Raw genomic sequence first — 24353 nt, forward strand, 5'->3', positions numbered from 1 at the left:
ACTCTAAAAATATACTGGTGATGGTGATTTTCTTACTCTAAAAATATGCCACTGATTTTCTTACTCTAAAAATATACTGATGATTTTCGTACCCTCCAATACTCTAGCAATTTTTGTACCTCCAAATAAACTGGTGTCCTTCTTACCCTAAAAATATACCAATTTGTTCACCTCTAAATATACTGACAATTGTCTTACCTCAAAATATACTGACGATTGTCTTACCTCCAAATACACTGATGACTGTCTTACCTCAAAATACACTGACGACTGTCTTACCTCAAAATATACTGATGATTGTCTTACCTCCAAATACACTGATGACTGTCTTACCTCCAAATACACTGATGACTGTCTTACCTCCAAATACAAATATACTGATGACTGTCTTACCTCCAAATACACTGATGACTGTCTTACCTCAAAATACACTGACGACTGTCTTACCTCAAAATATACTGATGATTGTCTTACCTCCAAATATACTGATTGTCTTACCTCAAAATACACTGACGACTGTCTTACCTCCAAATATACTGGTGATTGTCTTACCTCAAAATACACTGACGACTGTCTTACCTCCAAATATACTGGTGACTGTCTTCTCCTTCTCTGCCCTGGCCTGCACTTTGGGCACATCCTCCAACGCCTTCGTGACCCTCGACAGTTGGCGCTCCAGTCGGTTGACAGCTGGCGCAGTGGCGGCACCACCGGTGGTGGGTGTGAGGGGGGTGGGGGAGTGGCGAGGGCTGGGAGATTTCTCTCTCCAGCCACCACCGCTGCCGCCACTTCCTCCATTGGACAGCGACAACCGATCTGCTGCCAATGTGATCTTGTTCACGCTGCTGGCCTGCAACCATTTTGAGTAGGAGTAGAAGGGAGTGACTGAATTTTTTGTTGTTGTTGTTGTGATGCTGAAGTCTGCGGCTGAGGTCCTAGGGCCATTTGGAACTTGAAATGTGTGTCTTAACACCGAAACAAAAGTGATATAATGGAGAAAAAAAATCTCGCAACATGCCAATACTAGAATCAGTATAATACAGAAATACTTCCAACCCATGCAACTGTTGTATTTGTTTTAATCATTTTCTTTGCTTTTACCAGAAAAAAAACTAACATATGACAAATAATATATCATAATATGCTTTCACTGATGTTCATGATAAAGATCTGTGTATTCTCTCCCCCATGCCACAAAAACAGTAGCAAAATCAAAAAGTGAATAATACATATGTTTCCCCAGACAAAACAAACTGTCACTGACCTAACGGATCAAAGAGCCCACCTAGGAAACAAGAACTAGAACTGTCACCACCGTCACTCCTTCACATTCACTGCTGGACTGGGTGCTAATCATTCCAAGGAGACAAAAACTGATGCCCCTTACGCGTCACACACATTAAGCACATGTACAAAGAACCCATGGCAACAAGCCAGTCACCCTAGCAAGAGTCTGTGACAAAAATCCACTTCCACAGCTAAATAAATGCATCAACAACAACAACAACAACAAAGTGGTGGCGACTGACTGATGGCCGCACACTCTCCGCCTGGGCAGAAGATGGTCTCTCCCTGGGGAGAAGACGCTCTCTTCCAGGGGACAGCAGCCCAAAATTTCACCCTGCTTGCAATGGCAGCGTGTATGCGGCAGACAGGATCAAAGTTCCAGAACCACTGACCTGTTTCCCAGCGGAGTTCTTGTGGAGCAGAGGGGAGAAGTCTGTATCCAGGATGTACTGCGCTGCTGCCTTGAATGTCACCAGACAGTAACTGACAACACATCAATCACTCAATAAACAGCTGCTCTGAGCATCACCAGGCAGTAACTGACAACACATCAATCACTCAATAAACAGCTGCTCTGAGCATCACCAGACAGTAACTGACAACACATCAATCACTCAATAAACAGCTGCTCTGAGTATCACCAGACAGTAACTGACAACACATCAATCACTCAATAAACAGCTGCTCTGAGCATCACCAGACAGTAACTGACAACACATCAATCACTCAATAAACAGCTGCTCTGAGTATCACCAGACAGTAACTGACAACACATCAATCACTCAATAAACAGCTGCTCTGAGCATCACCAGACAGTAACTGACAACACATCAATCACTCAATAAACAGCTGCTCTGAGCATCACCAGGCAGTAACTGACAACACACATCAATCACTCAATAAACAGCTGCTCTGAGCATCACCAGACAGTAACTGACAACACATCAATCACTCAATAAACAGCTGCTCTGAGTATCACCAGGCAGTAACTGACAACACATCAATCACTCAATAAACAGCTGCTCTGAGCATCACCAGACAGTAACTGACAACACATCAATCACTCAATAAACAGCTGTTCTGAGTATCACCAGGCAGTAACTGACAACACATCAATCACTCAATAAACAGCTGCTCTGAGCATCACCAGACAGTAACTGACAACACATCAATCACTCAATAAACAGCTGTTCTGAGTATCACCAGACAGTAACTGACAACAACACATACTTACATCAATCAATCACTCAACTGATGCTCTGAGCAATACAAGGCAGTAACTGCCAAACAAAATAAACATCAATCAATCAACCAATCAACCAATGCCTTGAATATCACCATGACACCAGGCAGTAACTGACAACACACACATCAATCAATCAATAACTTGATTGTAACACAGCAGTAACTGACAACACACACATCAATCAATGAATGCCTTGATCGTAACACAGCAGTAACTGTCAACACACACATCAATCAATCAATGCCTTGATCGTAACACAGCAGTAACTGACAACACATACATCAGTCAATGCCTTGATCGTAACACAGCAGTAACTGACAACACATACATCAATCAATCAATGCCTTGATCATAACACAGCAATAACTGACAACACACACACCAATCACTCACTCACATAACTGCTGCTGCCTTGAACGTGACCAGGCAGTAACTGACATCAGCACACATCAGTCCGTCAGTCTGTCAGTCAGTCAGTCAGTCTGTGTGTCTGTCAATCCATCCATCCAACTATCTCTGCTCTATCTATCTATGACCAGGCAATAACTGACAACACCACACATCAATCAATCAATCAACTGTTGTCTTGAATGTCACCAGGTAAGTAACTGACAACACCACACATCAATCAATCAATCAACTGTTGTCTTGAATGTCACCAGGTAAGTAACTGACAACAACACACAAATCAATCAATCAATCAATCGAACAATCAGCTGCTGCCGTAAACGTCACAATGCAGTAACTGACAACGACAACGCATACATCAACAAGTGAAAGTACTTGCAAAACAACAGCTTTAACATACAAAACTGTTTGCAAATAACAGTGTTGTGATCAACAAGTGAAAAAGTGAACGTTACTGCGTGAAATCAACATTAGAATATGAACATAATCAGAGACTGCATTCATTAAAAACAACAACAACAACAACAAAACAACATCACCAGTATCAGATTCTTCTCCCTCTTTCATTGAAGATTTTGTTCTTTCACCTTTCACCTGCACACCTACCTGAGGTCGTCCATGTCCTTAGCAGTGGACGCCCAGGTGAAGGTTTCCATGTAGACCAGTTCGCTCTGCATGTGCTGACACGCTGTCTGACCCATCAGGCTCACCTGTAACATGTCACACCAGTGAGTCAGCAAGCCAGCAAGCGTGTGTGCATGCGAGTGTGTGCATGTGCGTGAATGTATGCGTGTGCGCACACATGCATCAGTGGTAATGTGTCACATGGGTGAGTGAAGGAGTGAGTGAGTGAGAGAGCAATTGTGTGTGCATGCAGGCATGTGTGTGCATGTGCATGTGTGCATGTCCATGCCTGCATATGTGTGTGCCCACATGCATCGCTCTGAATGTGCTGACGCTCTGACTGAAGCAACAAACTCCCTTGCTACGGCTGATGAGGACGGACGAAGGCAGGTGTAAATGAATAATTGAATCTTTTAAGACTGGAGCTGGAGATGAATGTGCAGAGAGAACCGTTCATGTGTGTGTGTGTGTGTGTGTGTGTGTGAGTGTGAGTGTGTGAGTGTGTGTGTTTGTTTAGTATGTCAGTAAGCATGTATGCATATTTGTGTTATGTCTACGCACATAGATGAATGCTCTTATAAATGCTGAGTTTGACTGATGTGTGCATGTTTTTGTCATTCAAGTGCTTGGAGATGTACGAAAGCACGACCAGAATAACTACACTGTCATTGCTGTCAGCATCTTCCCAAAAACCAAACAGCTTGTGCCACACTCACTGGTTTCCTTGTGTTTTTTCTGTCCTCAACATTGGTCAGCTGTTCTAAGTCATTGTATTATTATATTTATTTATATAGCGCTGAATCTTGTGCAAAGACAAATCAAAGCGCTTTCGCACCAGTCATTCACATGCATGCATAACGCTAAAACTGGAAAAACTGAAGACAAGGAAGAGGCAGGGAAGAGAGGCAATTTTGGGAAGAGGTGGGTTTTAAGACCAGACTTGAAAGAGCTGAGTGCGGAGACCTGACAAAACGAAAGAGGAAGTTCATTCCAATTGCAAGGTCCAGAGACAGAGAAAGAACGGTGGCCAACAGTCGAGTGTTTGAATCTGGGTATGCGTAAACAGAGTGAATCCGAAGCCGATCGTAGAGAGTGAGATGGAGCATAGAGGTGAAGGCTGCCACAGAGATAGGAAGGGGCAGATTTCTTTTCCAGCCTTTATATCCCTCCTCCCACCAAAAACAAAACAAAACAAAATCTATACTAAACACAATTCAAAATGTTTTTTTTAAGAAAAAGAAAGGAAGAAACAAAACAAAAACAGACAGAAAGGAAAAGACACAGTACTGAAGATAGTGACGAACATGGTGGCAAACAGTGGAAAGATAAGACTGCAGACTTGTTGACAGCTAATGGGGTGACACCAACAACCTGGCTGAGGACCATGAAGAATGGAGCTCTTGGAATATCTCATGCATCCACAAAGGGAGCATCCAAGTCTACGTAAAAATATAGTGGAAAAAGGAGGAGTTTGCATTATACTCCATGTCTGGTGATACATATACTTACCATGTCAAACTGATGCAAACTAGGCCTATCGGTTCGCTCTGCTTGGCCAAATTTCGCGCGGCTAACAGTGAAAAGACAACCTGTCTTGCCTGCTCCGCTCTTAGCCAATCAAACACCTCTAAAAGCTACAAGCGCTGAATCTTGACGCTATCTTGTCAGGTTTACGCTCTGTCTCATCTTGCGCTTTTTTTTGGCTATTAAGCGCGTTCATTCGGCCTGATTTTGGTGCGGCTTGATTTTATTGTATTCTTACTTTCTGTGTACTCGATTCGACTCTGCCCCCTTGCATGGTTCTTTTTTCTCTACCTCTAAGTCGATCCTGTCTTTCCTTTCTCTGTTGGGGATCGGATTTTCGCTGGGTGGCTAAGTGTGGCTACCATGCCTCGTATGTCATCCCACAATGGCAGGAATCATGATGCTGGGATCAACACTCGGCAAGAGACTCTCCCAGGTCTGGAGCTCATGATTCCTCCTGATAGGGACCGCGGTGATGCGTCTTTAGACGCGGATCACATAGGCGACACTCGTACCATTAAAACAGTCGTGAAGGGGACTGAGGGGAAAGGGGTACGAGCGTCACCTCCTGAGTTGTACCTGAAACTAATAGAAGAAAGCAATCAATGTAAGAGGCGGGAATGGAATGTACTTACCAGTATAGGAATGAGGTCATCTGACGTCAAGGAAGGTTTCTCTGGTGACACAAACCAAACATGTTCAATCAAAACAAAATAAGCACTACAGTGATCATCCACATGTAACTGTGTGCAAATGTGTATGAGAGAGAGAGAGAGAGAGAGAGAGAGAGAGAGAGAGAGAGAGAGAGAGAGAGAGAGGTGGGCAATGTGTGTGTGTGTGTGTGTGTTTGAGTGTGTGTGAGTGAGTGAGTGTGTGTGTGTGTGCTGTGTGTGTGTGTGCGTGTGCGCGCGCGCTCTGTGTCTGTGTGCAGGTGTGTATCTGTGTGTGAGAGTGTGTCTGTGTGCATCCATGTGTGCTGTGAGTGTGCATGCATGTGTTTCTGTGCCTACAGATATATCTTTAACAGACAGACAGTGAGAGAATGGTGAGACAGGCTAGTATCTTTTTTAATCTGCATTGTTGTTTTTTTGTTTAAAATTTCTTTTTTTTCTTTCTTTTACAAAATTTTTTTTACAATAATTCATTTCATTTCATGCTTTTCTCAAGAGAAACACCTCCATTTTTGATCTCTCCCTCTTGAATTATCATTCACTTTCAGCTACAAGAGTGGAATCCCAAGTTCTGAGCTTTCCAATTTTATTTGTGCAATAAATCAACCAGTCAATCAAACAATAACAAAATAAAAATAACAATCTGCCCACCTTAAAAAAAAAAAAAAAGAATAAAAGTTACAGTCCGGGCAACCTTCTCCAGGGAAGTTAGGTGAAGGAGGAGAAGTTACCTGCAACCAAGGCCAGGTGGGGCGGTACGTCCCGCGACAGGTGAGCTGCGATGCTGGAGGTGACCGCGTCCTGAAACATGTCACAGACACCCATCACACCGCCATCACATCACGTCTACCTACCCCATGCAATGGGGTTTCCTGTACCTGAAACATGTCACAGACACCCATCACACCGCCATCACATCACGTCTACCTACCCCATGCAATGGGGTTTCCATTACCTGAAACATGTCACAGACACCCATCACACCGCCATCACATCACGTCTACCTACCCCATGTAATGGGGTTTCCATTACCTGAAACATGTCACAGACACCCATCACACCGCCATCACATCACGTCTACCTACCCCATGCAATGGGGTTTCCTGTACCTGAAACATGTCACAGACACCATTCACACCACCATCACATCACGTCTACCTACCCCATGCAATGGGGTTTCCATTACCTGAAACATGTCACAGACACCATTCACACAGCCATCACATCACGTCTACCTACCCCATGCAATGGGGTTTCCATTACCTGAAACATGTCACAGACACCCATCACACCGCCATCACATCACGTCTACCTACCCCATGCAATGGGGTTTCCTGTACCTGAAACATGTCACAGACACCCATTCACACCGCCATCACATCACGTCTACCTACCCCATGCAATGGGGTTTCCTGTACCTGAAACATGTCACAGACACCATTCACACCGCCATCACATCACGTCTACCTACCCCATGCAATGGGGTTTCCTGTACCTGAAACATGTCACAGACACCATTCACACCGCCATCACATCACGTCTACCTACCCCATGCAATGGGGTTTCCTGTACCTGAAACATGTCACAGACACCCATCACACCGCCATCACATCACGTCTACCTACCCCATGCAATGGGGTTTCCATTACCTGAAACATGTCACAGACACCATTCACACAGCCATCACATCACGTCTACCTACCCCATGCAATGGGGTTTCCATTACCTGAAACATGTCACAGACACCCATCACACCGCCATCACATCACGTCTACCTACCCCATGCAATGGGGTTTCCTGTACCTGAAACATGTCACAGACACCATTCACACCGCCATCACATCACGTCTACCTACCCCATGCAATGGGGTTTCCTGTACCTGAAACATGTCACAGACACCATTCACACCGCCATCACATCACGTCTACCTACCCCATGCAATGGGGTTTCCTGTACCTGAAACATGTCACAGACACCATTCACACCGCCATCACATCACGTCTACCTACCCCATGCAATGGGGTTTCCTGTACCTGAAACATGTCACAGACACCATTCACACCGCCATCAAATCACGTCTACCTACCCCATGCAATGGGGTTTCCATTACCTGAAACATGTCACAGACACCATTCACACAGCCATCAAATCACGTCTACCTACCCCATGCAATGGGGTTTCCATTACCTGTTCTTTTTCTTTGGGATTTTTCTGGCTTACAACTGTGTAAACGTACCTTACTTGGCCAAATCTTCAGTTCCTGCTGTTTTTGTTGTTGTAAGGTTTGTGCAGGGGTTGGAGGGTGTGTGCTTTATTAATCATCATATTTAATTTTTTTTGCTCTGTGTGTGTGTGTGTGTGTGTGTGTGTGTGTGTGTGTGTGTGTGTGAAGAGAGAGGTTCAGCATTGTTTCATTTTTTAATTTTGGCTTTCCTTGAAATACGATTCCTTTACTAATTGACACTGCTCAAAGGATGGTGCAGGCCAGTGACTGTGAGAGGGAAGGCGACACAAGAGGGTCAGACCACTTACAATGACTGCTTTCAGACAGTGAAGTTTCTCTCTCGGAGTGGTCAGCTGGCTCAGTCTCTTCAACTCTTGTACCTGGAAAAGGATCACACACAATCTTTCACTGCCTGCTTCAAACAAGTGTATATAATTATACAGCCTTAGCTCCAGCTTTTACCCATTCACAAAATGTATAGTTGCATATACACTCAATACTCTACATGAACACCCTCGAGGGAACCATGCGTTTGTTCTGTATTGTCCCTATATACTGTGTTGCAAATTCCGGTTCACAGCACCCTGGTTCAAAAGGCTATGCCAGTCTTGAATGAAGGATGATTTGTGTTTGCACATTTCTTCTGTCACTGCTGTGCACATGTCAAATGATTGTACCCAGAGCTTCCATTTTTCAGGAAGTGTCTGGGTTTGTTCCACTGTGCATTTTATTTACCTGTGTTGCTGCTGAATCCGCCGCACATGAAGTTGTGTACCTTGTGTACAGAGAGTTACCACTCTTTATTATTTGATAAACACACATACATCAGAACCAGAACCACACAATTTAACGGAGACACAAGGCAGAAGAACTTTAAAACCTTCAGCTGTACAAACCTGGAATTCACCGCCATTTTCACTCCATCACTGCCAATCACTCAAATCTTTTCAAAGCATTCTAAAATCATTCCTTTTCCAAGCGGTCTCTGCATAAGGCACTCCCATCCACACTCTGTATTCTAAGAAACCACATCTCTTTCTTCCATGTATGTGTGTTTGTATGCACACGCATGCGTGCTTGTGTGTGCATGCATGTGTCATGCATGTGTGTGTTAGTGTGTGTGCACATGTGTATATGTATATTTGCGGGCATGTCATGTGTGAGCAGGCATGCGTGCATGTACTGTGTCTGTCTGATGTGCTACTGAAATGCTTAGAAGTGTTATATAAATACACCACCATTACCCCAGGCACACTCACAGCATCAGGCAGGGAACAGACAAAGTGTGGCTGTATTCCCAGAGCCTCCTCGTTATCATTATCGTCATTATTGTCATCATCAGTCATTCTTATCAGCAACACCACCATTACCCCAGCACACTCACAGCCTCAGGCAGGGGACAGATGAAGTGTGGCTGTATTCCCAGGGCCTCCCCCATTATCATTTCTGCTATCATTATCGTCATTATTGTCATCATCAACCACCTTTACCATCAGCAACACCACCATTACCCCAGCACACTCACAGCCTCAGGCAGGGGACAGATGAAGTGTGGCTGTATTCCCAGGGCCTCCCCCATTATCATTTCTGCTATCATTATCGTCATTATTGTCATCATCAATCATCATTACGATCAGCAACACCATTACCCCAGGCACACTCACAGCCTCAGGCAGGGGACAGATGAAGTGTGGCTGTATTCCCAGGGCCTCCCCCATTATCATTACTGCTATCATTATCGTCATTATTGTCATCATCAATCATCATTACGATCAGCAACACCATTACCCCAGGCACACTCACAGCCTCAGGCAGGGGACAGATGAAGTGTGGCTGTATTCCCAGGGCCTCCCCCATTATCATTTCTGCTATCATTATCGTCATTATTGTCATCATCAATCATCATTACGATCAGCAACACCATTACCCCAGGCACACTCACAGCCTCAGGCAGGGGACAGATGAAGTGTGGCTGTATTCCCAGGGCCTCCCCCATTATCATTACTGCTATCATTATCGTCATTATTGTCATCATCAATCATCATTACGATCAGCAACACCATTACCCCAGGCACACTCACAGCCTCAGGCAGGGGACAGATGAAGTGTGGCTGTATTCCCAGGGCCTCCCCCATTATCATTTCTGCTATCATTATCGTCATTATTGTCATCATCAATCGTCATTACGATCAGCAACACCATTACCCCAGGCACACTCACAGCCTCAGGCAGGGGACAGATGAAGTGTGGCTGTATTCCCAGGGCCTCCCCCATTATCATTTCTGCTATCATTATCGTCATTATTGTCATCATCAATCATCATTACGATCAGCAACACCATTACCCCAGGCACACTCACAGCTTCAGGCAGGGGACAGATGAAGCGTGACTGTATTCCCAGAGCCTCCCCCATTATCATTTCTGCTATCATTATCGTCATTATTGTCATCATCAATCATCATTACGATCAGCAACACCATTACCCCAGGCACACTCACAGCCTCAGGCAGGGGACAGATGAAGTGTGGCTGTATTCCCAGGGCCTCCCCCATTATCATTACTGCTATCATTATCGTCATTATTGTCATCATCAATCGTCATTACGATCAGCAACACCATTACCCCAGGCACACTCACAGCCTCAGGCAGGGGACAGATGAAGCGTGACTGTATTCCCAGAGCCTCCCCCATTATCATTTCTGCTATCATTATCGTCATTATTGTCATCATCAATCGTCATTACGATCAGCAACACCATTACCCCAGGCACACTCACAGCCTCAGGCAGGGGACAGATGAAGTGTGGCTGTATTCCCAGGGCCTCCCCCATTATCATTTCTGCTAACATTATCGTCATTATTGTCATCATCAATCATCATTACGATCAGCAACACCATTACCCCAGGCACACTCACAGCTTCAGGCAGGGGACAGATGAAGCGTGGCTGTATTCCCAGAGCCTCCCCTCTGATAGCACCAAGCTGCTGCCGACACTTGTCTTGCAGGCGGCTGTCCGCAGCGCTCCAGTGCTGCTGTACCACGCCCATCACCTTGCAGTGCACCTGGCTCATCACGTAGCTGTGTACACACACACACACACACTGAGGTAAAAGTTACAGGTGTGGTTGTATACACAGACATAAACTCATAAAGGTACAGGTGTGGTTGTACAAACACAGGTAAAGGTGCAGGTGTGGTTGTACAAACACAGGTAAAGGTACAGGTGTGGTTGTACATACACAGGTAAAGGTACAGGTGTGGTTGTACACACACAGAGGTAAAGGTACAGGTGTGGTCGTACACACAGAGAGGTAAAGGTACAGGTGTGGTTGTACACACACAGAGGTAAAGGTACAGGTGTGGTTGTACACACAGAGGTAAAGGTACAGGTGTGGTTGTACACACACAGAGGTAAAGCTACAGGTGTTGTTGTACACACAGAGGTAAAGGTACAGGTGTGGTTATACACACACAGGTAAAGGTACAGGTGTGGTTGTACACACAGAGAGGTAAAGGTACAGGTGTGGTTGTACACACAGAGGTAAAGGTACAGGTGTGGTTGTACACACACAGAGGTAAAGGTACAGGTGTGGTTGTACACACAGAGGTAAAGGTACAGGTGTGGTTGTACACACACAGAGGTAAAGGTACAGGTGTGGTTGTACACACAGAGAGGTAAAGGTACAGGTGTGGTTGTACACACACAGAGGTAAAGGTACAGGTGTGGTTATACACACACAGGTAAAGGTACAGGTGTGGTTGTACACACAGAGGTAAAGGTACAGGTGTGGTTGTACACACACAGAGGTAAAGGTACAGGTGTGGTTGTACACACAGAGGTAAAGGTACAGGTGTGGTTATACACACACAGGTAAAGGTACAGGTGTGGTTGTACACACAGAGGTAAAGGTACAGGTGTGGTTGTACACACACAGAGGTAAAGGTACAGGTGTGGTTGTACACACAGAGGTAAAGGTACAGGTGTGGTTGTACACACACAGAGGTAAAGGTACAGGTGTGGTTGTACACACACAGAGGTAAAGGTACAGGTGTGGTTGTACACACAGAGGTAAAGGTACAGGTGTGGTTGTACACACAGAGGTAAAGGTACAGGTGTGGTTGTACACACAGAGAGGTAAAGGTACAGGTGTGGTTGTACACACACACAGGTAAAGCTACAGGTGTGGTTGTAGGACTTTCACTCTCTCTAAGGGTCCTGGATTCAAAACCAGATGATGGCACCTGGTATGGTAATTAAAAGGTATCATTTTCCCCATCTTCCTGTGCAGTCCTTGCTAGTGTCTGAATCTCCTTCATGTGTATTATACATCCAGAAGAATAATTAATCTGTAAGTTAGATATCCTGTAATCCACACCAGAGTTCGGCTGGAAATGGAAACAAGATCATAACCAGCAATCACGCCCCCCAAAAACGAAGTATGACTGCCTACATGCAAATAAAAGCCCACTAATACATATACGTGAACATGGGAGTCGCAACCCACAAACACAGAAGATGAAGGAGGAGGAGGAGGAGGAGGAGGAGGAAGGAGGAGGAGGAGGAGGAAAAAGGAGGAGAAGGAGGAGGAGGAAGGAGGAGGAGCAGAAGGAGCAGGGGAAGGAGATGGAAGCTGAGGAGTAGAAGAAGAAAGAGAAGAAGAGAGAGAAGAAGAAAGAGAAGAAGAGAGAGAAGAAGAGAGAGAAGAAGAGAGAGAAGAAGAGAGAGAAGAAGAAAGAGAAGAAGAGAGAGAAGAAGAGAGAGAAGAAGAGAGAGAAGAAGAGAGAGAAGAAAGAGAAGAAGAGAGAGAAGAAGAGAGAGAAGAAGAAAGAGAAGAAGAAAGAGAAGAAGAGAGAGAAGAAAGAGAAGAAGAGAGAGAAGAAGAGAGAGAAGAAGAAAGAGAAGAAGAGAGAGAAGAAGAAAGAGAAGAAGAGAGAGAAGAAGAAAGAGAAGAAGAGAGAGAAGAAGAGAGAGAAGAAGAAAGAGAAGAAGAGAGAGAAGAAGAGAGAGAAGAAGAGAAAAAAAGAAGGTAAAGAGAATGAAAAGAAGAAAACAAAGATAACAAAGAAGAAGATCATGAAAAAGATGATGACAAAGAAGACGACGATGACAACAGGCCATGTACTGACCTCTCCATGGCGATGGCCAAAGTGTCATTCCACAGGCTGTCCACAGCCCGCTTTGTCTCAACGCATTTCCGGCACACCTGCCAGCATCAACACTGTGTACATTCAACCATTTTCACTGCATGACAGTCAGCTGTGTCCTAATATGACCATCAGAACAGCAGAGGAGGCAACTGCTGTTATGACTGGGCTAGAATTTAGTGTCTTGCCCAAGTTACATCCCAACTCTCTCGACCAAGAGGGTTTTAGGACAGTACCCAAGTTACATCCCAACTCTCTTGACCAAGAGGGTTTTAGGACAGTACCCAAGTTACATCCCAACTCTCTCGACCAAGAGGGTTTTAGGACAGTACCCAAGTTACATCCCAACTCTCTTGACCAAGAGGGTTTTAGGACAGTACCCAAGTTACATCCCAACTCTCTTGACCAAGAGGGTTTTAGGACAGTACCCAAGTTACATCCCAACTCTCTCGACCAAGAGGGTTTTAGGACAGTACCCAAGTTACACCCTAACTCTCTTGACCAAGAGGGTTTTAGGACAGTACCCAAGTTACACCCCAACTCTCTTGACCAAGAGGGTTTTAGGACAGTACCCAAGTTACACCCCAACTCTCTCGACCAAGAGGGTTTTAGGACAGTACCCAAGTTACATCCCAACTCTCTTGACCAAGAGGGTTTTAGGACAGTACCCAAGTTACATCCCAACTCTCTTGACCAAGAGGGTTTTAGGACAGTACCCAAGTTACATCCCAACTCTCTCGACCAAGAGGGTTATAGGACAGTACCCAAGTTACATCCCAACTCTCTCGACCAAGAGGGTTATAGGACAGTACCCAAGTTACATCCCAACTCTCTTGACCAAGAGGGTTTTAGGACAGTACCCAAGTTACATCCCAACTCTCTCGACCAAGAGGGTTTTAGGACAGTACCCAAGTTACATCCCAACTCTCTCGACCAAGAGGGTTATAGGACAGTACCCAAGTTACATCCCAACTCTCTCGACCAAGAGGGTTATAGGACAGTACCCAAGTTACATCCCAACTCTCTTGACCAAGAGGGTTTTAGGACAGTACCCAAGTTACATCCCAACTCTCTTGACCAAGAGGGTTATAGGACAGTACCCAAGTTACATCCCAACTCTCTCGACCAAGAGGGTTTTAGGACAGTACCCAAGTTACATCCCAACTCTCTCGACCAAGAGGGTTATAGGACAGTACCCAAGTTACACCCCAACTCTCTTGACCAAGAGGGTTTTAGGACAGTACCCAAGTTACACCCCAACTCTCTTGACCAAGAGGGTTTTAGGACAGTACCCAAGTTACACCCCAACTCTCTCGACCAAGAGGGTTATAGGACAGTACCCAAGTTACACCCCAACTCTCTCGACCAAGAGGGTTATAGGACAGTACCCAAGTTACATCCCAACTCTCTCGACCAAGAGGGTTATAGGACAGTACCCAAGTTACACCCCAACTCTCTTGACCAAGAGGGTTTTAGGACAGTACCCAAGTTACATCCCAACTCTCTTGACCAAGAGGGTTTTAGGACAGTACCCAAGTTACATCCCAACTCTCTCGACCAAGAGGGTTTTAGGACAGTACCCAAGTTACATCCCAACTCTCTTGACCAAGAGGGTTTTAGGACAGTACCCAAGTTACATCCCAACTCTCTTGACCAAGAGGGTTTTAGGACAGTACCCAAGTTACATCCCAACTCTCTCGACCAAGTCAGCATTTGGATGGAACTGAAAGGTCAACTTTGCAGCTCTAAGAGCCAGTGCAAGAGTCACAGCTCTTCAAAAAAGACTAAGCTGTAAATGAATTTCCATTGCAAAGAAATCTGCTGATCATACAGCTCTCACTCTGCTGCTGACCCTACTGTAAACTTATGTCAATCTCTGATAAAAGCTGAGTGCTAGCTCTTCAAATCAATCAACCAAATTGTACACCTCATGAACTTAGATGATGCTTTATGGTGTGATAATACATTGCCCACTGCAATGTGCTGCAGAGAGGACCTCAGTTTATCATCTCATCCGAATGACAGACACTCAGTTTGATTTTCCAGTCAAGCTTGGGAGATAGGGAGAGAGTGGGATTTGAACCAGGGCCCTAATAGACTCTATGTTGGCAGATCAACATCTTAGCCACTCCGCAAAGTTGGGAGAAAGGGGAAAGACTGGGATTTGAACCAAGGGCCCCAACAGAACTCTATGTTGGCAGATCAACATCGGATTTGAACCAAGGGCCCCAACAGAACTCTATGTTGGCAGATCAACATCGGATTTGAACCAAGGGCCCCAACAGAACTCTATGTTGGCAGATCAACATCGGATTTGAACCAAGGGCCCCAACAGAACTCCTTGTTGGCAGATCAACATCTGATTTGAACCAAGGGCCCCAACAGAACTCTATGTTGGCAGATCAACATCAGATTTGAACCAAGGAGGGCCCAACAAACTCCTGTTGGCAGATCAACATGGATTTGACCAAGGGCCCCAATAGAACACTTTGTTGCAGATCAACATCGGATTGAACCAAGGCCCAACAGAACTGGGATGTTGAACAAGGACCCCAACAGATTCTATTTGCATTAAGCACTTGAAAGGCCAGACAGGGGATTTGAACCAAGGGCCCCAACAGAACTCTATGTTGGCAGATCAACATCTTAGCCACTCTGCAAACTTGGGAGACGGAGAGAGCAGGATTTGAACAAGGACCCTAACAGATTCTATATTAGCAGATAAGCGACTTGGGAGAAAGGCCCAGACCAGGACTTGAACAAGGACCCTAACAGATTCTATATTAGCAGATAAGCGACTTGGGAGAAAGGCCCAGACCAGGACTTGAACCAGAGACCCTAGCAGATTCTATATTAGCAGATAAGCGACTTGGGAGAAAGGCCCAGACCAGGACTTGAACCAGAGACCCTAACAGATTCTATATTAGCAGATAAGCGACTTGGGAGAAAGGCCCAGACCAGGACTTGAACAAGGACCCTAACAGATTCTATATTAGCAGATAAGCGACTTGGGAGAAAGGCCCAGACCAGGACTTGAACAAGGACCCTAACAGATTCTATATTAGCAGATAAGCGACTTGGGAGAAAGGCCCAGACCAGGACTTGAACCAGAGACCCTAACAGATTCTATATTAGCAGATAAGCGACTTGGGAGAAAGGCCCAGACCAGGACTTGAACCAGAGACCCTAACAGATTCTATATTAGCAGATAAGCGACTTGGGAGAAAGGCCCAGACCAGGACTTGAACCAGAGACCCTAACAGATTCTATATTAGCAGATAAGCGACTTGGGAGAAAGGCCCAGACCAGGACTTGAACCAGAGACCCTAACAGATTCTATATTAGCAGATAAGCGACTTGGGAGAAAGGCCCAGACCAGGACTTGAACAAGGACCCTAACAGATTCTATATTAGCAGATAAGCGACTTGGGAGAAAGGCCCAGACCAGGACTTGAACCAGAGACCCTAGCAGACTCTGTATTGGCAGATAAACATCCTAACCACTCCGCCACCTTCCTCAGCCCTCACCTCCACCCCCTGGGCACTGATGATGGCCAGGCGAGAGGCAGCATCTTTCAGGTAGTTGGGGAGCACCATGTAGTTGGAGTTGAACAGTCTGACCGCCCCGTCAACCTTCTGGGCCACCTGCAACCCACAGCCTCCGTTTCAGTTTTCAGATTGAAGGAGGTGTCACAGTGTGTGGACTGATCCATGTACGCTACACCACATCTGCTGTTTGAAATATGAAAAAAAAAAAGAAAAAAAAGGCCGGGGAGGGGGAGGGAGGTGGGGGGTGGGGGCCAGCTGTTGCCCAATCTTCACATAAATGCAACGTGCTGATCAGGTGTCAAAATGCCATACGACAAGTGGAATACCCACCTTGCATTAAAAAAAAATGCCATACTACAAGTGGAATACCCACCTTGCATTAAACAAGAAAGGATATTTTATATATATATATATATCAACGTGCTGATCAGGTGTCAAAATGCCATACTACAAGTGGAATACCCACTTTACATTAAAAAAAAATGCCATACTACAAGTGGAATACCCACCTTGCATTAAACAAGAAAGGATATTTTATATATATATATATATATATATATATATATATACACACACACATATATATATATATATATAACAGATAATATTCATATATATATATATATATATATATATATATAACAGAGAATGTGTCGTGATGTATTGTGATGTATGTGTAACAGAGAATGTGTTGTGATATATGCGCAGTGAGGATGTGTTGTGATGCATGTGTAACAGAGAATGTGTTGTGATATATGCGCAGTGAGGATGTGTTGTGATGCATGTGTAACAGAGGATGTATTGTTACGTAAACATAGCAGAGGATGTGTTGTATGTGTAACACACAGTATGTCGTGATACATATAACAAAGGATGTGCTGTGATATGTAAAACATAGTGTGCTGTATTGTTTGTGTAACAGACCACAAGTTGTGACGTATGCGTAACAGACGTATTGATGATTATGTGACACACGGTGTGTTGTGATGGGTGGGGAACAGTATACTGGGCAACTCCAGCAGTGATGTATGTGCAACACAAAACGCTGTGAGTTTGAACCCCAAACATCCAACAATGTTTTTTTTCTTCCTGCGTTCACAGGCTATATGTAACTCCAACCATGACCACTTGCATGTCAGAGTGATGTTTTATTTCTTTCTTTTTTTTTAAGCATACATCTGAGTAACTGTTAAAAACATAGCAATGTTTAGTTTTTGTGAGCCCACAACTGAAAGTGTGTTGCAAGCAAATAGCAAGTACATCAAAATGGCACCTTACAGTTACTCTCTCTCTCACCTTTGAAAAAGATGGAATGGAGTGTAGAAACTGCCTGCACCTGTAAAAAGGAAAAACCAACAAACAAATGAACAAAAATACACAGTGGCTTATCTTAAAGTACCCAACATGCCTCTGCTGAGATGATAACAGCACAAAATACATAGTGGCTTATCTTAAAGTACACAACATGCCTCTGCTGAGATGATAACAGCACAAAATACACAGTGGCTTATCTTAAAGTACACAACATGCCTCTGCTGAGATGATAACAGCACAAAATACACAGTGGCTTATCTTAAAGTACACAACATGCCTCTGCTGAGATGATAACAGCACAAAATACACAGTGGCTTATCTTAAAGTACACAACATGCCTCTGCTGAGATGATAACAGCACAAAATACACAGTGGCTTATCTTAAAGTACACAACATGCCTCTGCTGAGATGATAACAGCACAAAATACTCAAACTTAATAAAATAATGACATTTCAGTTCAAAGTACTGATGACCTGAAGAGGAGGAATATAGTGGTTGGAATGCTTGTTCGTTCTTTAGTTTAACATCTTTTCACTGTAAGTGATATTAGACCAGGGTAGGAAAAAATTGAGGGGGAGTGGGGTTGGGGTGGGCGGTGGGGGGAAGAAATTACTGTGTATGCATGCAAGTAAGTGAAAGAGTGTGTGTGTGTGTGTGTGTGTGTGTGTGTGTGTGTGATATAGAAAATGATTGATTTAAGTTTTGTTTTTTTGTTTTTTAAAAGCATAACAACATCTTTCTAATGAAAAACTAACAACTATAACAGCAAACCAACTGGACTATTTAACAAAGAGTTGAAAAAGTCATACATTAGCAATGGACTGCTGAAGATTGTCAATCCTGAAGATGATTTCAGTTCAGGGATGTGAGACTTTAACATATCGTAAGTTAATATATTATGATCGGCTGTTATGTGAGCACCACAGATGCAAGAAACATTACTGACATATTTGGTCTCAAAACAGTTCATTTTCCATCTGCAGATTAGAGAAATGATCTGCCTCTTATGAAAATCATTTTGGTAATGTTTCCCATAAAACCACACATTGGTATGCTCCTGAGGCACAAAATACTCACACTTTGTACAATGATAGATCAGTACAAAGTACTGACAACTTGAAGAGGAGGAAAACAGTGGTTGGTATGCTCTAGAGGCACAAAATACTCACACTTTGTACAATGATAGATCAGTACAAAGTACTGACAACTTGAAGAGGAGGAAAACAGTGGTTGGTATGCTCTAGAGGCACAAAATACTCACAGTTTGTACAATGATAGGTCAGTACAAAGTACTGACAACTTGAAGAGGAGGAAAACAGTGGTTGGTATGCTCCTGAGGCACAAAATACTCACACTTTGTACAATGATAGATCAGTACAAAGTACTGACAACTTGAAGAGGAGGAAAACAGTGGTTGGTATGCTCCTGAGGCACAAAATACTCACACTTTGTACAATGATAGATCAGTACAAAGTACTGACAACTTGAAGAGGAGGAAAACAGTGGTTGGTATGCTCTAGAGGCACAAAATACTCACACTTTGTACAATGATAGATCAGTACAAAGTACTGACAACTTGAAGAGGAGGAAAACAGTGGTTGGTATGCTCCTGAGGCACAAAATACTCATACTTTGTACAATGATAGGTCAGTACAAAGTACTGACAACTTGAGGAGGAAAACAGTGGTTGGTATGCTCTAGAGGCACAAAATACTCATACTTTGTACAATGATAGATCAGTACAAAGTACTGACAACTTGAAGAGGAGGAAAACAGTGGTTGGTATGCTCTAGAGGCACAAAATACTCACAGTTTGTACAATGATAGGTCAGTACAAAGTACTGACAACTTGAAGAGGAGGAAAACAGTGGTTGGTATGCTCTAGAGTCACAAAATACTCACACTTTGTACAATGATAGGTCAGTACAAAGTACTGGAAGAAGAGAACTACAGCACCTGGTAGGCTCCTGAAGCCTGACCAGTGCATTAAGTATATGTGCAGGTCAAGCACCCCCCCCCCCTTTTTTTTTTTTAATGAACACTTTTTAAAGCAGATGTGGCATGATGTAGATGGATCAGTCTGCACACTTTGCCCTGAAACTGGAACTGTCTGTTGAACATCTCACCACTACACAGACTTCAGTGTCTGCCCTGAAACTGGAACTGTCTGTTGAACATCTCACCACTACACAGACTTCAGTGTCTGCCCTGAAACTGGAACTGTCTGTTGAACATCTCACCACTACACAGACTTCAGTGTCTGCCCTGAAACTGGAACTGTCTGTTGAACATCTCACCACTACACAGACTTCAGTGTCTGCCCTGAAACTGGAACTGTCTGTTGAACATCTCACCACTATACAGACTTCAGTGTCTGTCCTGAAACTGGAACTGTCTGTTGAACATCTCACCACTACACAGACTTCAGCGTCTGCCCTGAAACTGGAACTGTCTGTTGAACATCTCACCACTACACAGACTTCAGCGTCTGCCCTGAAACTGGAACTGTCTGTTGAACATCTCACCACTACACAGACTTCAGCGTCTGCCCTGAAACTGGAACTGTCTGTTGAACATCTCACCACTACACAGACTTCAGTGTCTGCTCTGAAACTGGAACTGTCTGTTGAACATCTCACCACTACACAGACTTCAGTGTCTGCTCTGAAACTGGAACTGTCTGTTGATCATCTCACCACTATACAGACTTCAGCATCTCTAATTATTAAACTCACTAAACCTTGTGACCGAGCACTGCTCTGGAATCGAACTTCATCTCATTAAAACTGTTTTCTCATTCCTACATATGCATAAACCACAAGGAAAGGGAACGAACTCCAACAGTATTTCTGGATGTATCAACACATGATTTGGAAAAAAAACCAAACCCCAGTACATTTTCTGCTTTTTTTTATCAGAATCAACATGGCCTAGAAGCCTGCCGAGGCTGTAAGCTGTAAGCTCCCAGTGGTTGAATGGGTTAATAAGGACTGGAGAACAGGGAGGGGGGGTGGGATGGGTGGGGAGGAGAGGGAGCAGATGAAAGGTCAAGGGTTGCTGGGAACTGGAGACAACTGATTCTTCTGGAAAAAACAGCCTCTGGCAACTACAACCAACGTGTATCAAAATATTTCACCATGGCATTAACAAGGTTGACATTCATTCTGACAACTTCTGGAAAATTCAGTGGGCAAAAATGTCTTGGAAGGTATATGTATATTGATCATTACACTCTTCAGAAAAATATCAAATAAAATAACTTTTAAGACACCACAAACACACAGACAATCTAAACTGTATCTTACATAGTTCACAAATGCACACACAGTGAAATAAAGTAATCAAAAGCAGCGTTAATTCCTCACGGATGAACAGAGATGTTACAAAACCATTCTGTCACTCAGAATACGATCGGAGAAGATAGAGGGTGCATGAGAAAAGTCACCACAAGTTACAGAAGAGATTTTTAACAGAAGTACAAGGAAAAGACAACTCTAACTTACTCTGCGAGGGTAACACACTGCGAACAACGCTTCTGTCCAATGGCAGTATTGTCCTCTGCAGAGTTGCGCTGAAAAACAGTTTCAAAACTTTCATTATTTTGATAATATGTACGGGTTCCTTTTTCGTTTTTAAATATTTTTTTTTTTACTATGGGAAACAATTCCATGCTTTCAGGCATTTTGTACTGAAGTTTGGTTCACCCAACAATCCAGACATTTTACAAATCCAGCACTGATCTAATGATCTGACAGACTTAAAAAAATAACAACAACAAACAACGCCACCAGATATCAAGAACAAATGCACACACATGCACCCCTGCATCAGAATGATGAAGTTTGAAAATAGGAAGATAAAAGAAAGTGACTTGTGACTAAAGACTGAGACATCTCCAAAGGACAAGAGCCTGAGCCAGCAGTTCCTGAACAGTTCCAAGAGCTGCCCATACTCCGTTACTGTCACCTCACCTTTTGCTGGAGGCATGGGTAGCGGTAAGACTTTTTATTTCTTAAATTGTTAAAAGTTTTTTTTTTTTTTCTGGTGCCCCAGATTTTCAAATCAAATTATGGTGCTTTGAGCCTCGCCGACCACTAAGGCCATCTCAAGGCTATCGCCACGTTAATACCAACTACAAGTCAAGGGAAAAAAACCCCAAAAAAACCTGAATAAAAACAAGATACCGCTTTAAGCTTTCCACTCAAAGTTTAAAAAAACCTTCCATAGTTTAAAACCTTCAAATCTGATTAAAAATGTTCACTTCTTTCAAGAAGTCCATCAGTGTCCACAGACGGACATCACGAAACAAGGTCTTCAGAGAAACCGCCGTGTAATGTCTGTGTCTAACGTCATGCAGATCCCAACAGTCAAGGAGCACATGTTCACTGTGAGAGGATCATCACAGGGAATACATCGAGGGGCCTCCTCCCCCTTCAACAATTAATCTGAGACAGTTTGTTTTCTATATTTTGATGACGATGAATGAGTGGTGATGGGGGGTGATGAAGATGTTGCTATGGGGGTCCAGTTTAGATTTGGGGACAACCTGACAGTGCTGTACTCTCACAACATATCCTGGCATCAACCAAGCTGAGAGATACAGACACCTGCAGTGTTGGTCAGGAAATTGGAGCATCACTCCCAAGGAAACATCAGAGAAGTGGATGACCAACTGTGTGGTCCTTGTCATCCTCGTTGAGATCACTGCACGCTCAGCTCTGGGTAGGAACTGGCCACAGGCAAAAAAAAAAAAAACAGCACCAAAAAAAACAACAACAACAACAACAAAAAACACACCAAAAACCAAACCCCTTCAGACCACAGTGCTAACCATTTTGCCTCAGCAACTGATACAATACTGAACAGATTATGAAAAGAGTCCAGGGGCCGCTTCTCCAAAATTGCATGTCCTAATACAGAAGTAGTGAAATATAGAAGAGAGAGAGAGAGGAAAAAACAACAACCCCAAAACCCCACATCATAATGGCAAAATGAAAATCCATGTAACGCAGAACTATTCCTGCCCATGTGGAAGGCAAACTGCTGTGACTGACCTGAAACTGGGGGTCCAGCGGCTGGTTGAGGATCAGAATTCTGTACTGCTTGTACTCCTGGTAACAGTCACGGCGCTCATTATTTCATCTGTTTAGTCATTTAGTTTTGTTTACCTTTTGAGTGATTACAAGTTGTGAAACTTCCCTGCATAGCTGGTTTTAGCACGAAATTTTCTTCCTAAAATGACATTTAATTACACATACTTACCATGAACCACTGGTGCAGACTCCGGCAGGGGTCTGATTCCCTGTCCTGTGCAAACTACCACCCATGAGAAGGGGAGAAAATGAAAGTACACTGCAGCTAGTTACCTCCCCCTTATAGCTTACCTCCCCTGTGCATGCCTTCAGAGCGCCCTCGTCTTCTGGCAGCCATCTTCCACCCTGGTCCTGTGCTTTCCAGCGGCTAAGTCTTTTGCATTTTTTTTTTATCGATCCCTTGATACTTTTTTCATTCTTGTTTTCGCATGTGGTCATGTCTTCCAACAGACCACAGGACTACATCGCTTGTTTGGGCGCTTGGGCGAAAATTAAGCCCAGATCGCTCTTGACAGGGAGGCCACTTAATTTTAAGATGGTTTAAAAATTCAAAAACTGCATACATTATTTGCATATTGTCTCACTTGTCAATGTTTGAAACGACTGTTCAAAATATCATTGTCTGAATCAAAAGCACTGTATACATCTTTGAACACTTTGTTGAATGCTTGCTGAGTAGTGAAACATGACTTTCTAGCTATGGACATGAAAAGAAAAAAAAAAGAAAAAGAAAAAAAAGAAATGTGCCCAATCTCTGTCAACAACTTGTCAGGGAGTTTATCAAGAGTCGTGTCTGTCACATAGCCAAAGGTGGGTAAGGAGGGAGTTTATCAAGAGTCGTGTCTGTCACATATCCAAAGGTGGGTAAGGAGGGAGTTTATCAAGAGTCGTGTCTGTCACATAGCCAAAGGTGGGTAAGGAGGGAGTTTATCAAGAGTCGTGTCTGTCACATAGCCAAAGGTGGGTAAGGAGGGAGTTTATCAAGAGTCGTGTCTGTCACATAGCCAAAGGTGGTTAAGGAGGGGCGTTGCCAAGCACTACCAAGGAATTCACACTAAAAACAAACACATGGAGGCAAATAAAAAAAAAAGATATGAAACCTTATCTAATCATATTAACAGCACATTATACAGTAGAAAACATGTGACAATAACCTAACTTACACTAGATTCATAAAGAGAGAAAAGATAAAAAGAAAGAAGAAAGACGAAGGAAACAATACGAGTACAGCAAGGTGAGGATGAGGACAGAAATCACTCATTACA

General features: G+C 43.7%; 1 protein-coding gene across 2 annotated transcripts in view; it reads right to left on the reverse strand.

Moving 5' to 3' along the window:
- The window catches only part of LOC143288643 (ankyrin repeat domain-containing protein 27-like), a 39535-nt gene that overhangs the window by 8956 nt on the left and 6226 nt on the right, over positions 1-24353 (reverse strand). For both annotated transcript variants that reach the window (XM_076597307.1, XM_076597308.1), the window contains exons 6-17: positions 23050-23106; positions 21499-21566; positions 17976-18015; positions 16659-16775; positions 13113-13189; positions 10901-11063; positions 8294-8365; positions 6492-6561; positions 5725-5765; positions 3548-3651; positions 1680-1770; positions 580-850 (exon numbers count right to left, since the gene is read on the reverse strand). In XM_076597307.1, coding sequence (XP_076453422.1) covers positions 580-850; positions 1680-1770; positions 3548-3651; positions 5725-5765; positions 6492-6561; positions 8294-8365; positions 10901-11063; positions 13113-13189; positions 16659-16775; positions 17976-18015; positions 21499-21566; positions 23050-23106 — 1171 coding nt within the window. The remainder of the gene's footprint in view (positions 1-579; positions 851-1679; positions 1771-3547; positions 3652-5724; positions 5766-6491; positions 6562-8293; positions 8366-10900; positions 11064-13112; positions 13190-16658; positions 16776-17975; positions 18016-21498; positions 21567-23049; positions 23107-24353) is intronic.

Source organism: Babylonia areolata, chromosome 12 (assembly GCF_041734735.1).
Source record: "Babylonia areolata isolate BAREFJ2019XMU chromosome 12, ASM4173473v1, whole genome shotgun sequence".
Classification (NCBI taxonomy): Eukaryota; Metazoa; Mollusca; class Gastropoda; order Neogastropoda; family Buccinidae; genus Babylonia; species Babylonia areolata.